The 17,031-nt window shown below is 43.5% G+C and overlaps 1 protein-coding gene across 1 annotated transcript in view; it reads right to left on the bottom strand.

Annotated features, from left to right (window-relative positions):
- Positions 1-17,031, bottom strand: part of DYNC1H1 (dynein cytoplasmic 1 heavy chain 1) — a 378,125-nt gene that overhangs the window by 117,503 nt on the left and 243,591 nt on the right. The window contains exons 52-53 of the mRNA XM_029597957.1: positions 10,301-10,496; positions 1,235-1,352 (exon numbers count right to left, since the gene is read on the bottom strand). Coding sequence (XP_029453817.1) covers positions 1,235-1,352; positions 10,301-10,496 — 314 coding nt within the window. The remainder of the gene's footprint in view (positions 1-1,234; positions 1,353-10,300; positions 10,497-17,031) is intronic.

Raw genomic sequence — 17,031 nt, 5'->3', positions numbered from 1 at the left:
TCTTCCCATGTTTTTCTTTAAAAAATAAAAACAGTAATGGGGCTGTCCATAAATGACATTCTGAAAGGGGAGGGGGGGGGGGAGAGAGTGTTTAGAGATTTGTAACAAAGTGTCATGAGAGGAGGTGGGGGTGGATTTCATGACAAAATAGTGACATGTTATTTATGGACAGCCCCTATGACAGCATAAACCTTTCTTGGAACATATGTTCATCAGTCACCCTTTCTCCACAGCTAATTCCAAATTCAACTACATGGAAATGTTTTTCCATGTTCGTATACTCCCATGAAGAAGTAAAAGTACCTGAAAGAAGATCGCTCCTAGCTTCATGGAGACCCCTTACAGGGCCCAGTAACCTTCCTTGAGAGGACCCTGAATGGTCCTCAAGGAAGGTGCTGGTAGTACATGGTACACACTACATATTAAATAAGAGGAGCATTACGCATTTCAACAGACTTTAGAGGTACTTCAGCATGACAGACTTTAATCTCATTTTAATAAAAGAATGGAGTAAACAGGAGTGCTATTTATACAAATGAACTGAAGGAGCCACCTAATTAGATCAGCAGGCTGAGAGCCAGGGAAGCAGAGTTCAAATCCTGCTTCTCCCACTGATGCTCCTTGTGACCTTGGGCAAATCATTTTACCTTTCACTGCCACAGGTACAGAGTATATAAGCCCTCTGAGGACAGGTAAATACATCAGATATAGTAGGTAAATGTGCCTTGAGCTATCAATGAAAAGGATAAATATATAAAAAATATAAGTTATCTGCTTATGCAACTGTACAATTTCCATACAAGCTTAAAAATTAGATAAGGAAGCCTGTAAAAAAAAAAAAAGGCTTGAAATTGTATTTTAGTACAGTAGTGGCAACCTGGGTTTAGGAATTACTTTTGGTTTCTTACTACAGAGCTCTAGAAAGGGAATGAAAATTACACTTCTGGTACTACTTGCTGAACAGCCATAGAAGTGCACTGATAGTGCCAGCCTCTTGGCTACCAAACAGAGGTGAGCGTCAGATCAAGTGGAGGGGAATACTATGCCAATACCTATGGGCTAGGGAATAATGAAGGTACAGCAAAACAAAGCCAACCAAACCAAACCCTTAGGGTCATATTACAACAAAACTTTAACCCCCAAAACCAATTTTTTTTTTTTTTAAATCCTTGTTCTACCTCAAGCACTTAAAATATTACTACAATACTTTGAAGCCTTAAAGAAGTTAAATTACCTGTGCAATTGCCCATTTTACCATTGGGCCACAAGCCAAGGATGCTCGGTTTACAATTTCATAATTGTAACTTGGATTTGAGAGATAGTTCTTCTTCATCTTCTCCCGAATGGCATCGCTAATTTAAAAAATAAATACATATTTGACTAAATGCACTCACTAGATTATGTCACTGCAGTTATAAGCATCTTTCACAAGGAGACCAAACTTCTCAATAAAACATCTGTCATACATGGGATGCTGACTTTATGCCATGGTTTCAGCCCACTAATAACCAATATATTAAAAACATGAGGATATGAAAACTGTGTGCATATTACAAAATAAGCTTCAGCTCCAGTACTAAATAAACTACTGCTAAATAACTTTAAAACCTCTGCCAGACAAGCAAGGAGGGCATTCAGTGAACAAATTCTCCCTTCTTTGTATCCCAAATGTAAAAAATCTTTAGGGCTCAATTTGTTCCAGTTCAACCAATTCCTGGTCATGTAGGGCTCCCAAATCAGCCAATTCCACCAGTAAGTTCAGAGGTCAATTTTCAGGTAGCCAGTGAGCAGCTACGTTTATCCAGGTAAAGTTAAGTGTGAAGAAACTTAGGCAGGACTTTCCTGTATAAAGTTATGTGATTAACTACCTGGATAATTTTAAGACAGGCATTTTTTCTACCAGATTAATGTGCATAACTTCAACTGGACAGTGCTACATATACATCTGTATCAGAAAAAGTTAAGCCACCCTTGGGATTGCCTCGGTTTTTTGTGTGCGCACACAAAACTTATCTGAATCTTGGCTTTTGTCTGGAGAAACAAACCCTCTGGAGACAGTTGATGCCACCACCATAATCAGGCCTAGGGCTGTCCCTATAGAAAAGGTCCATGGCAAAGAGAAGATTAGGAGGCAGATGGTGTTGATCAGTACTTGTGACCCAAACTGGCCACTGTTTGAGACAGGATGCTAGATTGATGGACATTGACCTAAATAAATAAATAAATAAATGGCATGAACTGAGAAATAAAGAGAGAACCTGGCGGAAACACTCTTCTCCCCTACACACGCATCTGCCTACAAATCCACTCTAGACACATACAGACAATCTACACTAAAAGCCAAACGAGACTATTACTCCGCAAAAATACATGATTATCAATTTAACGCAAATGCGCTACTCTCTTATGTTACAGAACTCACCAATCCCTCCCCCCATCCACTGAAGAAAACGCCAGTAATAAATGTGAGGAACTTGCCATGTTCTTTAGAAATAAAATTGCAAATGTCCTTCAACGCTTCCTCACTATTCCCTCTCCGGTCACCCCACTCCGCAATAATACTAGCACCAGCCTTGGGTCCCTCGATCTCACCTCACCTAAGGAGATCAAACGCATCCTTAAAAAGGCTAAACCCGCCACCCATTCATCCGACACAATCCCTACTAAGACACTCCTTACTATCCCCGCAACTATTGCAAAACCCCTGGCCGACAATCAATTGCTCCCGCTCACATGGAAAAGCTCCCGACTCCCTTAAACATGCAGTAGTCAAACCTCTCCTCAAAAAACCCAACCTTGACCCCAGTAATCCAGCTATCGTCCTATTTCTAATCTGCCCTTCATAGCTAAAATCATGGAGAAAGTAGTGAATGCCCAGCTTACCGAATTCCTTGAAGAACAATACTTTTCACCCCGCTCAATTTGGCTTTCGTAAAGCTCGCAAAGCCTCCTTCTCACACTCTCTGATATACTCAAGGGCATGGACCACGGCCAATCATACATCCTTGCCCTCCTCGATATCTCAGCGGCCTTTGACACAGTCAACCACAATATCCTCCTCACTTGCCTTTCTGAGATCGGTATTTCAGGCACAGCACTACAATGGTTCTCCTCCTACCTCAATAATAGAAACTGTACCGTGAAAATAGCTAACTGCGGATCCTCACACATTCCCCTCATCCAGGGCGTCCCTCAAGGCTCTTCCCTCTCCTCTACGCTTTTCAATATTTACCTTCTACCCCTCTGCTACCTCTCTCTTACCTTGGCCTAAAGTTTTTCCTGTATGCCGACGACGTTCAAATCCTCATCCCTATTCAAGGATCCCTCCCCAAAACCTACATTTCTGGGAATCATGTCTTGCTTCAATCAATCAATACTCTTCTCTCCAATCTACATCTTGCCCTAAATGCAACAAAAACGGAACTCCTCACTATCTCTATTCCCACAGTCCACATGATTCCCACAGTCCACATGATTACCTCAGCCAGACTAGACTTGGCTCAATCATTTTATTCAATTCGTTATTGTTTTCGTTGCCCCCCATTTTATCTTATCCAAGTTCTACGCCCTGTTCTATGTAATCGCATTCTTACATGCGTTGTTTTTTTCCGTTATAATGTAAACAGAGATGATATGTAATGTCTTACATGAATCCCGGTATATAAAAAAATGTTAAATAAATGATCCCAGCCTTAAGCAACTCTTCCCTTCACCTAAATGCACCCACCTGCAGTGTGAGAGATCTCAGTGTCTCTTGACCAACAACTAAATTTCAAACATCTTATCAACAATACCATAAAAGGAGGTTTTTACAAGCTACACCCTCAAAAAAACTTAAACCTCTACTACATACCCAAGACCTCCGCACAGTCCTTCAGACTACTATATTATCTAAATTGGATTATTGCAACTCCTTACTCCTGGGCCTCCCTTTCTCTACGATCAAACCTCTGCAAATGTTGCAGAACGCCATGGCCAGAATTCTTACAAATACCCGTAAATCTGACCACATCACCCCTATCCTAAAGGACTTCCACTGGTTATCCATTACCTACCGTATAAGATACAAAACCCTCACCATTCTTCACAATCTACTGTACAACCATAATCACACCTAGCTCGAGAATGCACCACAGTTCCGATCATCCACCCGTCCATCCAGATACAACCTTGCTGGAACTCTTTACACCCCCACCCTCAAAACTGCACACCTCACTTCCACCAGAGAAAGAGCCTTCTCCATTGCCGGTCCCTCCCTATGGAATACCCTGCCCACTGAACTCCGCCTAGAACCTTGTCTGCGCAAATTTAAAAAAGGAATCAAGACATGGCTCTTTAAAATGGCCTATCCAGATGTGGACCAAACATAGCTTAGACCTCTAATTATTTAAACCTTAAATACTATTCCTCCCAGTACCCCTCTTCTGTCTTTCTCAGAACCTCTGTACTTCTCAGAACATATAAAGTAAGATGTATAAATCTTATCCGCCTCCTCAGCAAATTTCCTTTCATCCCTTGCCACATCCATCCTCTGCCACCCTGTATAACTTGTATCTTCACCTTTAATAATGTGTATATCAAGTATCATGCATCATCACCTATACAATATGTATATCAAGTATCTTCTCTTTATTACATGTACATATGTTTCCCCTGTATATCATGTTTCTTCACCATTAACATGGTCATGTACTCGTCTTTATACCATGTACTTATATCACCTTATTGTTTTATTTTTGTAAATAGATACATTATACTGTTCCTATCAGCTTCTCTCCTTCCCCATCCTTCTTACTGCTGCTCTTTCTCATCTTTCTCCACTGCTCCCGCTACCCCTCCTGTTAATTGTATTTCACTTCTTGTTGAACAGTTACAGTGTAAACTGGCATGATGTACCCACGATTGTTGGTATATAAAAGCCAACAAATAAATAAATAAATGGCACTTCTATAATTAATATCGACCACTCAGGATTTAGGTACACATAAGAACATAAGAAATTCCCATGGACCAATTGCTGGGTCAGACCAAGGGTCCATCAAGCCCAGCACCCTGTTTCCAACAGAGGCCAAACCAGGCCACAAGAACCTGGCAATTACCCATACACTAAGAAGATCCCATGCTACTGATGCAATTAATAGTAGTGGCTATTCCCTAAGTAAACTTGATTAATAGCCTTTAAAGGACTTCTCCTCCAAGAACTTATCCAAACCTTTTTTGAACCCAGCTACACTAACTGCACTAACCACATCCTCTGGCAACAAATTCCAGAGCCTTATTGTGCGTTGAGTGAAAAAGAATTTTCTCCGACTAGTCTTAAATGTGCTACTTGCTAACTTCATGGAATGCCCCCTAGTCCTCCTATTATTCGAACGTGTAAATAACTGATTCACATCTACTCGTTCAAGACCTCTCATGATCTTAAAGACCTCTATCATATCCCCCCTCAGCCGTCTTTCCTCCAAGCTGAACAGACCTAACCTCTTCAACCTTTACTCACAGGGGAGCTGTTCCATCACCTTTATCATTTTGGTTGCCCTTCTCTGTACCTCTCCATCGCAACTATATCTTTTTTGAGATGCGGTGACCAGAATTGTACACAGTATTCAAGGTGCGGTCTCACCATAGAGCGATATAGAGGCATTATGACATTTTCCGGTTTATTAACCATTCCCTTCCTAATAATTCCTAACATTGTTTGCTTTTTTGACTGCTGCAGCACACTGAGCCGACGATTTTAAAGTATTATCCACTATGATGCCCAGATCTTTTTCCTGGGTGGTAGCTCCTAATATGGAAACTAATATCGTGTAACTACAGCAAGGGTTATTTTTCCCTATATGCTACACCTTGCACTTGTCCACATTAAATTTCATCTGCCATTTGGATGCCCAATCTTCCAGTCTTGCAAGGTCCTCCTGTAATGTATCACAATCCGCTTGTGATTTAACTACTCTGAATAATTTTGTATCATCCGCAAATTTGATGACCTCACTTGTCGTATTCCTTTTCAGATCATTTATATATATATTGAAAAGCACCGGTCCAAGTACAGATCCCTGAGGCACTCCACTGTTTACCCTTTTCCACTGAGAAAATTGGCCATTTAATTCTACACTATTTCCTGTCATTTAACCAGTTTGTAATCCACAAAAGGACATCGCCTCCTATCCCATGACTCTTTAGTTTTCGTAGAAGCCTCTCATGAGGGACTTTGTCAAACACCTTCTGAAAATCCAAATACACTACATCTACCGGTTCACCTTTATCCATGTGTTTAACGCCTTCAAAAAAAATGAAGCAGATTTGTTAGGCAAAACTTCCCTTGGGTAAATCCATGTTGACTGTGTTCCATTAAACCACGTCTTTCTATATGCTCTACGATTTTGATCTTGAGAATAGTTTCCACTATTTTTCCCGGCACTGAAGTCAGGCTCACCGGTCTATAGTTACCCGCATCGCCCCTGGAGCCTTTTTTAAATATTGGGGTTACATTGGCCACCCTCCAGTCTTCAGGTACAATGGATGATTTTAATAAAAGGTTACAAATTTTAACTAATAGATCAGAAATTTCATTTTTGAGTTCCTTCAGTACCCTAGGATGCATACCATACGTTCCAGTCAATCTGGCCTACTACATCTTCCAGGTTCACAGTGATTTCGTTCAGTTCATCTGACTCATCACCCCTGAAAACCATCTCCGGAACTGGTATCTCCCCGACATCCTCATTAGTAAACACGGAAGCAAAGAATTCATTTAGTCTTTAAAGAGCCTCTTTAACCCCTCGGTCATCTAATGGTCCAACCGACTCCCTCACAGGTTTCTTGCTTTGGATACATTTAAAAACGTTTTTATTATGAGTTTTTGCCTCTATGGCCAACTTCAATTCAAATTCTCTCTTCGCCTGTCTTATCAATGTTTTACACTTAACTTGACAATGCTTATGTTTTATCCTATTTTCTTCAGATGGATCCTTCTTCCAATTTTTGAAGGATATTTTTTGGCTAAAATAAACCTCACCTTTTCACCATGATGGTAATCGTTTTGCCTTCCTTCCGCCTTTCTTAATGTGTGGAATACATATGGACTGCACCTCTAGGATTGTATTTTTAAACAATGTCCATGCCTGTTGAACACTTAACCTTTGCAGCTGCACCTCTCAATTTATTTCTATTTTCCTCATTTTATCAAAGTTTCCCTTTTGAAAGTTTAGTGTTAGAGCTGCAGATTTACTTATTGTCCCCCTTCCAGTTATTAGTTTAAATTTGATCATGTTATGATCACTGTTGCCAAGTGGCCCCACCACCGTTACCTCTCTCACCAAATCCTGCATTCCATTAATAATTAAATCTAAAATAGCTCCCTCTCTTGTTGGTTCCTGAAGCAATTGCTCCATGAAGCAGTCATTTATTACATCCAGGAACTTTATGTCTCTAGCAAGTGTTGATGTTACATTTACCCAGTCAATATTGGGGTAATTGAAATCTCAAGTGCAGGCGCACAGTTCAATCCTGACAGAGCACTCACCACCCGTGTGGACGATGCATTGTATGTTCCCACACTTCACCTTCTACTAGTTTTACTCATCCAGTCTCTAAAAAAACTTTTAGGTTACGTTCTTACTCCGAATGTACTACGGTTGGAGTGATCTATGTTATTACATGCCCTTGTCCTCTGATCTACGTCGGGAAAACATCCCGGATGGTTAAAACTCGAATTATAGAGCATTGTTCCAATATTCGTCATTCCTGTGAAAATGAACCCCTCGTAGACCATTGGGTTAAAAAATCACACACCGCGTCAGATCTCGCATACAGTGTCCTGGAGGTTTTCCCGCGGTGCCCACGAGGGGGTAACTATTCTAAACAACTGGGTCGCATCGAACAACGTTGGATTTTTACTCTAGATTCAGTATCTCCGAAGGGGTTAAATCGAGACATTGAATGGTTTCTGTTCACATAGAACCCTTCCTTAGCGCTGGTCATTCATAAGCACTGTTTGGTTTACAACCCTGCTGAGGCGCGTCACAGGAACGGCAGCCAATGAATGGGACGGTGAAGTCCCACGTGGTTTGTCTTCCTGCTTTGGCGCCTTAATCAGCTTTAAATACCTGTCAGTGGGAAAGGGTAGTGCGCTCCCTGTCACTTTTAAGTTCCTATGCTGTCAGGTATGTTATGATGTTGTATAACTTTGCACTTTATGTTCGGTTATAAGTCCTGTTTTGTTGTCCTGATGTATATTTATCTTTCACAGCTTTCTTATGAACCCCTATTGGCGAGCCCTCCCGATGCAGCCCGCGGCGAAACACGGGTACCGTGTCGGGGGACGCCATTAAGTCTGTTGCCTGTATGAGTCAGAGGAGTTGCCATATTGAAGGATTAAAAGAATTTAATATATACACCGATTGTGAGTGCTCTGTCAGGATTGAACTGTGCGCCTGCACTTGTGGTTTCTGCGATATTGCTTGGAGTGCAGGATTTTGCTCTTATGTACTGTTGGTAATTGAAATCTCCCATTATTACTGCACTGCTAAATTGGTTGCTTCCCTGATTTCTCTTAGCATTTCATCATGTCTGACCATTTTGTCCAGGTGGACGATAGTATACTCCTATCACTATACTCTTACCCAACACACATGGGATTTCTACCAATATAGATTCTTCTGAGCATTTAGTCTCTTGTATGATCTTTATCCTGTTGGACTCTATACCCTCCCGGACATAAAGTTGATCCTCCCTATCATTGCGATATAATTTGTACTCTGATATAGCACTGCCCCATTGGTTATCTTCCTTCCACCAAGTCTCTATGATGCCAATTATGTCAATCTCATCATTTGCTGCTGTACACTAACTCTCCCATCTTACTTCTTAGACCTCTGGCATTGGCATACAGACATTTCAAAGTGTGTTTTTTGTTTGTATTAACAACCTGCTTTTCAGTTAGGGGTAATTCGGAAATCATTAGCTTTGGTGGTTTTTTACATATAGGCACATGGACTATGTTTGCTTTTAATGGAACCTCTCTGTTGGGATGCCCTAACTCTCCTGTTTCATTAGTATCCTTCAAGGATACATTTCTCCGAACCATGCACTGCTGAGTGACTGTCTGCTTTCCTCCTTGTTCTAGTTTAAAAGCTGCTCTCTCTCCTTTTTGAAAGTTAGTGCCAGCAGCTTGGTTCCACTCTGGTTAAGGTGGAGCCCATCCCTCGGAAAAGTCTCCCCCTTTCCCCAAAAGTTTCCCCAGTTCCTTACAAAGCTGAATCCCTCTTCCCTGCACCATCATCTCATCTCCACATTGAAACTCTGGAGCTCTGTTTGCCTCTGGGGACCTGCACGTGGGAACAGGAAGTATTTCAGAGAATGCCACCCTGGAGGTTCTGGATTTCAGCTTCCTACCTAAAATCCTAAATTTGGCTTCCAGAACCTCTCTCCCACATTTTCCTATGTCGTTGGTGCCCACATGTACCACGACAGCTGGCTCCTCCCCAGCACTGTCTATAATCCTATCTAGGGGATCGTGAGGTCTGCCACCTTCACACCAGGCAGGCAAGTTACCAGGCGATCCTCACGTCCACCAGCCACCCTGCTATCTACATTTCTAATAATCAAATCAGCAACTATGATGGCCGGCTTAACCGTTCCCTCCTGGGCAGTAGCCCTGGGAGACTTGCCCTCCGTGCGAGAAGACAATACATCACCTGGAGAGCAGGTCCCTTGCTACAGGATTACTTCCTGCTACACCAGGGTGATGTTCTCCTACTGGGAGACCTTTCTGATCCAAGGCAGCACTGGGGCTGCCAGACTGGATTTGGGACTTGGCTACTATGTCCCTGAAGGTCTCATCAATGTACCTCTCTGTCTGCCTCAGCTCCTCCAAGTCTACTCCTCTAGCCTCCAGAGATAGGACTTGTTCCCTGAGAGCCAGGAGTTCTCTGCACCAAGTGCACACATACAATCTCTCACCAGCAGGTACAAAATCATACATGTGACACTCAATGCAAAGGACTGGAAAGCCCCTCCAAACACCATTGATATTTGGAGGCGCGTCTGGATGACATTCTTAGCAAAGGAAGACCTCCTAAGAGGACAAAAATCAAATACTTTCTGAACAGGATTTTAGAAAGGTATCAGAAGCCAAATAAAGGAACTTTTTTCAATAGGAAGAAGATATGTTAATCTAAACTGTCAGATTTAATAATTAAAACTGGAAAGTCTTGGAGGGCATGTGGGTCCAATATTAGACACTTTCAAAGAACAATTTCATTAAATTCTATTGGAGCTCGATATTCTTATTCACCTGATCTCTTCAGCAGAAAAGTTCACAATAGTTGGGATGAAGTTTTCCCTCATAATGATGGAACGTATCTGTTTCCAGTCTGTTGTACTTTCACCCAGCAGCAGGCAGATGGATTCTAAAGCGAGCTTCACTGCTGCAGGTGGGTTAGCCATAGAACGGACCTCTACCAAGTGCTGCTTCTTTATTGATTTCACAGCTAGTCAGTCAAAATGGATTGAGCAGAAAGAGGAGGAAAGAAAATAAAGAAACTTTAAAAAGACTATGAAATTTAAAAAATCCAATTTCAAATATTTTGCAGTGCTTCAAGATGTCCAAATCTTTCTATTATTAACACTATACAAACTCTAAGCAAGTATAACATACTAACTTCTTGGATGTTGCACCTGATTTAGAAAATACTACCCACCATGCACCATGAACAGTTTTGAATGTAAGGTATGCAGTAGAAAATTGTAGTCTGAGTTACTTTTCAGCTATTTCAATGCACTTGTGAGCCACCATGTTTAGATCGGCATTAGAAATTACCTGACATGCTAGATCTCCTTGGTTCATACTGGATAACAAAACAGTATAATACACAAAACAGGAAAATTTGTTGTGTGCAATTCATATTAGTAAATGATAGCAGATAAAGGCCAAAATTGTATTCGTGGCTGCTGTTTCTTTCCCTGCAATTCCACTGAACTATTAAAGAATAACACAAATTTAAAAAGTAAAAAAAGTTGAATAAATGAAGATTGACTACTGAAAAATTGGTTCTTACCTGCTAATTTTCATTCCTAAAGTACCAAGGATCAGCCCAGGCAAGTGGATTTATACATCCCTACCAGCAGATGAAGGCAGAGAATAAAAACTTTGAGGCACTGCTACATAACCGAGAGTGCCACCTGCAGTCCCTCAGTACTGACCTGTACCCAAGCCAAGATGTCTACCTTAAACCCCAATAAATCTGGGGCAAACAGATACTTAAAGGTTGGAACCTCCTGAAAAAAAATTAGGCCTTCTTAACCTGATAGAACACACATCTGAAACTATGTACACTTCTCATTACTCTGAACATATCCCATATCAGTTCAGCAATATCCAAAAGCAAAGAAGTCTTTCAAAAAATGGGGATGTCTCTGGACTGATCTGTGGTACTTCAGGAACGAAAATTAGTAGGTAAGAACTTTTCCTTTCCTGTTCATAGGCTAGATCAGTCCAGACAAGTGGGATGTACCCAAGCTCCTCTATTTTGGGCAGGAACTCGAAAGACCTGCGCGTAACACACTTTCCCCAAAAGACGCCTTCTCCGGTGCCTGCACACCTATGTAGTAATTATTGGGTAAAAGTGTGAGGCAAAGACCACATCCTCACACGACAAATCTCCTGTGGAGAAAACAGTTGACACTCTGCCCAAGAGGTTGTCTGCACCCTAGAGGAATGCACTCAACTCCTCTGGCACAGAGAGGCCCTTACAGATATAAGTCAAAACTATTGTCTTTCAGCCATCATGCAACAGTGCTCTTAGGTGCCTTATTTCTCTTAGCACCTTTGCACAGGACAAAAAAGATGATCAGATCTTCGAAAGGCATTTGTTGCCTTAAGGTATCGCAAAAGAATTCTGCACTCATCCAGCAAATGAAGCTCCCTCACCATAGGAGCATCCGCAGACATTTTCGGAAAGGCCGGTAACTCAGAGTGAAAGGAGGAAATCACCCTAGGTAAAAAAACAAAACAAAACCCAAAGTTCAGATTCCATGCTCGACAAATCTTCTGAATGGGAGGACACAAACATTTTGCGGAAGACGCCAACAGTCTTCCCTAAATCCTACCTCACAGGGAACCTAAGACTGTCACCTGAACCCAAAGGAAATTATAGGCGACCCATAAGAAACTGCTTTGCAAAAAAAAACAAACCAAAAAAAAAAAAGCCACCCTGGAATCTGTGGAACATCCACTTTCAAAGGCTGCACCTTGTTCTGTAAACACCAGGATTCAAAGACTCACTACGCTCTGACATAAGCCAAAGTCATGGAAGGCCACCTTGCCTGAAGCAAAGTCACAATCACAGGCTTTGAATAGCATTTCAAGCGGAGCTGTTTCCTATCAAAAGCCAAGCCGCTAGACAGAAGTGATCCTATCGGTCACAAAATACGGGTCCCTGCTGCAACAGCCTTGACAGATGGGCCAATCAAATAGAACTGTCCACCGCCAGACGAAGGTGGTCTGCAAACCGTAGCCACTTGGGAGCCACCCGAATCGCCCTGCCTGGATGGAGCTCGATGCACCGGCGCACTCAACCTATGAGAGGCTGCGGTGGAAACACATACAGCAACAGGTGTGTGCCACGGGTGAACGAGTGTTGACGCCCTTCTGCGACTGAAAAAACAATCTGCCATCACATTTCCTGAAGTCCCCATGAGGCCCAACGCTGGTCTGCACAGCCTGGCCTCAATCAAGGAGAAGGCCTCTGCCAACTCCCACTCCCCCGGTTACAGACGAGGAAGTCCGCCTGCATGTTGTGCACTCCGGCTATATGGGAAGCCACTCCTCTTGCCAGATGTTTTCTACACCCCAACAAAAAGCTCTTGCGCCTCCAGTGAAACTAGTCGCCTCTTCGTTCTGCCCTGATGGTTGATATACACCACTGACGGAGCATTGTCTTAAATGAGGGGGAGAAACTCTAGTAAGGCTCTGTGCACTGCCCTGGTTTCCAGCCAATTGATGGACCAAGTCGACTCCTTTGAAGACCACTGCCCCTGGGCCAATTTTTCTTGACACATTGCCTCCCCTCCCCCCACCAGAGAAGCTGGCATCCATGGTCATCACCAGTCAAGCACTTCCCAAGCCATTCGTTTTTCAAGATTGTACCAAGATGGCCATCACGAGAAATGAACTGGCATCCTCCGGCAACGGTAAATTAAGCTGCAATTAACCTGAAAGTGGATTCCAATGGTATAACAGCATCCTCTGCAGTGGGTGCATGTGAGCAAAGGTCCATGGAATTAACTCCAGTGTAGAAGCCATGGAACCCAGGACCTGCAAATAGTCCCATACCCTGGAACCAGATGCAACAGCCAAAGGACATGACTCTGCAACTTGACTGCCCACTCCGTATTCAGAAATACCTTCTCCTGCTGGGTATCGAAGCGTGCCCTCAGACATTCCAACGACTGGGTCGACTTTAAATAGCTCCCTCCAGATTAGTCACCCAATTAATCCAGGAGCCTCTGGACACCCTGGACTGAGCGACAACACTCCATTTCAGACTTCGCCCATCCTAACCAATCGGAAATGTACGGGAGCACCAGGATACAGTCCTTCCTGAGCGCCACTGCCACCATCACCTTTGTGAATGTACATGGCACAGCTGGCAACCCAAAGGAAGGGTGTGAAATTGGAAATGCTCTCCCAGGATCCTGAACCTCAGGAACTGCTGTGTCCGGCCCAAAGGGAGATATGGAGATAAGCTTCCGACAAGTTCAACAATGCCAGAAACGCCCCTTTGACCACTATCACTGTGTGCAAAGTCTCTATCCGAAACCACAGCCCCCCCCCCCCCCCCCCCCCCCCCCCCAGAGGGCAGCATTGACCTTCTGAAGATTGAGAATGGGCTGAAAAGTTCCCTCCTTTTTGGGCATCACGAAGTATCGACCCTGCCCCCCCTCCAGAGGGGACACTGGAACAATGGCGTGCATAAGCTGTAGCCGTCGCAACATCCCCGCACCTCCTCTCAATTAAGAGCATAAGAACAGGAGATGCAGTGGGAGATTACAAAGGTGTCCCTGAGCGGATGAGAAAATTCCAAGGCATAGCCATCTCTCACCACCTCCAGTACCCACTGGTCAGATGTGATCTTTGTCCACTCCTCATAAAAAGAGGGCAGCCTTCCTCCACTAGCCTCTAGAGAGGAGCGGACCAGCCTGACTTCAATGACCAATCTTACATCTGCCTCCCCCTTGGGGCCTACCAGCCCTCAGAGGCCTGGACTGGGCTCGAAAGGGCTGCTGACTGCCCGCACTTTTTTTTTTGTTTTTTTTTTAATGAACCGCCGACCCAGGGCTTCTGCTAGTGCAAAACTGCCTTGTTTCTCAGAATCTAGCTCTTGGAGGGAAAAAAAAAAAAACTTCGTGGGTTTTTTTGTCCTCAGGCAACTTATTAACCTTAGACTCCCCCAACTGCTTCATCAGCTGCTGCAAATCCTGTCCAAATAGCAGCTTCCCCTTGAAGGAGAGGTTTGATAGTTGCACATCCATCAACCAATTTCATAGCCATAGGAATCTCCTCACAGCTACTGCTGAGACCATACCTCTGGCAGAAGTCCAGATCATATCATACTGTGTAGCTGCCGCAGAGGCCACTCCCACTTGCAAGCGGGTTGCCTGCGCTGCCTCAGCTGTGCCTTCTGCAAGCAGCACACACAGGTCCTCTGCTTCAAACGTCCGCACATCGCGGCACAAAGACTCAAAGCTGAAACCTCAAACTGGCTTTGAGCAGGATTTCCAGTTTCCAACATCTTTTAGAGCTGCCGCTCTGGCTACCGGAATGGATGTTTTCTTAGCAACCGCCAACATGGCTGCATCCACCTTGGGAACTCTCCAGGACTCCAAGATCTGCTCCCGCTACCTCCAGGCCCACCTTGGGAGATTCTCCCTCCCGATCTACCAGCTTCTTCACTGTTGTAGGGAACGGAAAGCCCTTGGGGGGGGGGGGGTCTCCTTAATCCCCTCTCGGTTCAGGTTCACCCCCTAATCCCCAAATCATCCAAAACCTGGGGAGCCAGCGAACCTAACTCCTCCCTACAGAACAACCGAATTACCCAAGGGCAGTCACCCTCAGCAGTCAGGGTTCCCTGTATGTACCCAGATCAGTCCAGACTCCTGGGTTTTGCCTCCCTTCCAGCAGATGGAGACAGAGAATGAATTGCAGACACTGCCTCTTAACCTGTGTACTATCTGCAATCCCTTAGTATTTCTAAGTACCCAAGTAGCAAATACTCAAAAAAACTTCTAAAAAAGCCAACGTTATAATATCCCCCCACTGAGCAGAGAAAAGAGGACAATTTATAACTAATTTTGGAAACTTTAATTGTAAGGACTAACTAGAAATCTGTGCCATCCTTCAGAATTATTATAGTAAGCCCATCAAGTGGACTCTCCAACTCTTTTGCGACTGATCTGTGGAACTACAGGAAAAAAATTAGCATGTAAGAGCCAGTTTTCCTTTCCCTGTGCATACCCAGATCAGTCCAGAATTCCGGGATGTACCAGAGCTTCCCTACCGTGGTGGGACTGAGCGCCCTGCTCAAAGTACACTTTCTCTGAAACTGCCAAGGTTCAAGGCCTGGATGTCCAATTGGTAGTGCCTGGAAGAGGTATGTAAAGACTTCCAAGTAGCCACCCTGCAGATCTCCTTTGGCGACACTAACTGGCATTCTGCCAAGGAGGCCACTTGGGACCATGTAGATCAGCAATATGAGAACCAATAGCCTCCTTTACCCAACATGCAATCGTGGCCTTCGATGCCTTCTGCACCACTCCGTAGCACAAAAAGGTGATCAGATAATCTGAAACTGTTAGTGACCTCTAGATACTACAAAGCCCTTCAACATCCAGATGTCATTAGGCACACCAACCTCTAGATTTGGAAAAGCCGGAAGCTACTCTGACTTAAGTGTAATGCCGAAACTACCTTCGGCAGCAAAGACGGAACCATCCGCAAAGAAACCCCGGAATCTGAAAGCCACAAAAAAGGTTCCCTACATGACAGGGCTTGAAGTTCAGACACCCTTCTGGCGGAACAAATCGCCACCAAGAAAACCACTTTCAAAGTGAGATCTTTTATGGTGGCCCTCTTAAGAGGCTCAAACAGTGCTTTCACATACTCTAGGACCAAGTTAAGGTTCCAGGAAGGGCACACTTTATGAACAGGGGGCACAAATGTTTTGACCTTCAGAGGAAACATATCACATCCGGATGCGCAGCTAGGGTTGCTCCCTGAATTTTGCCTCGCAAACAGCCCAAGGCAGACACCTGCACTCTCAGGGAACTAAAGGACAAACCTTTTAGTCCTCTTTGCAAAAAAGCCAGAATCTGAGCCACCGAAGCTCACAGAGGATCACTTTGCTCAGTATACCAAGACTCAAAGACCCTCCAGACCCGGACATACACCAAGGAAGTAGAAGTCTTTTTTTTTTAATTTGTAGTACATATATTATATTACATTAAACATAGCATTAAGTACATACAAATCATGGTGGAACATGAAAGTTACAGATAGTGTGACACCTGCTAATGGCAACAATTAGAGTAAATATAGATCTTGTACAGCAAGTCCCAAATGTTGAAAACACGATAAATCCAGAAATTAATGCTATGTACAATTAGAGTATAGTGCTGTAACATCTAAATATGTACAGTTTTTCCATGTAGTAGTTTGTATAGAGTTCCCCATCCCCCCTCCACTCAAGGGCACCACTTCATACATTTAAAAGAAAGAATGTAAGCTAAGCTGAAAAATTAAAATAGAGTATACAACATCCTCAGTCTCTGCATTCCTTGTGTTTATCTGATGCTAACGATAATATGGCATGTCCATATTATACTGAGTAGCAGCCACAATTCAAGGGCGAACCCTATGTCCCACGTGAGGGATCCTCCTGGACTTGTAACCACAGGATCATAGGCTCCCAAGTAATCTTAAATGCCTTCAAAATGTCATGTTTCACTGCCGTGAGGGCGAGTCATTCG

The sequence above is a fragment of the Rhinatrema bivittatum genome, chromosome 4 (genome assembly GCF_901001135.1).
Source record: "Rhinatrema bivittatum chromosome 4, aRhiBiv1.1, whole genome shotgun sequence".
In the NCBI taxonomy this organism is placed as follows: Eukaryota; Metazoa; Chordata; class Amphibia; order Gymnophiona; family Rhinatrematidae; genus Rhinatrema; species Rhinatrema bivittatum.
Note: the sequence above shows the minus strand (reverse complement) of the source record. Positions and strands in the feature narration are given on the sequence as shown.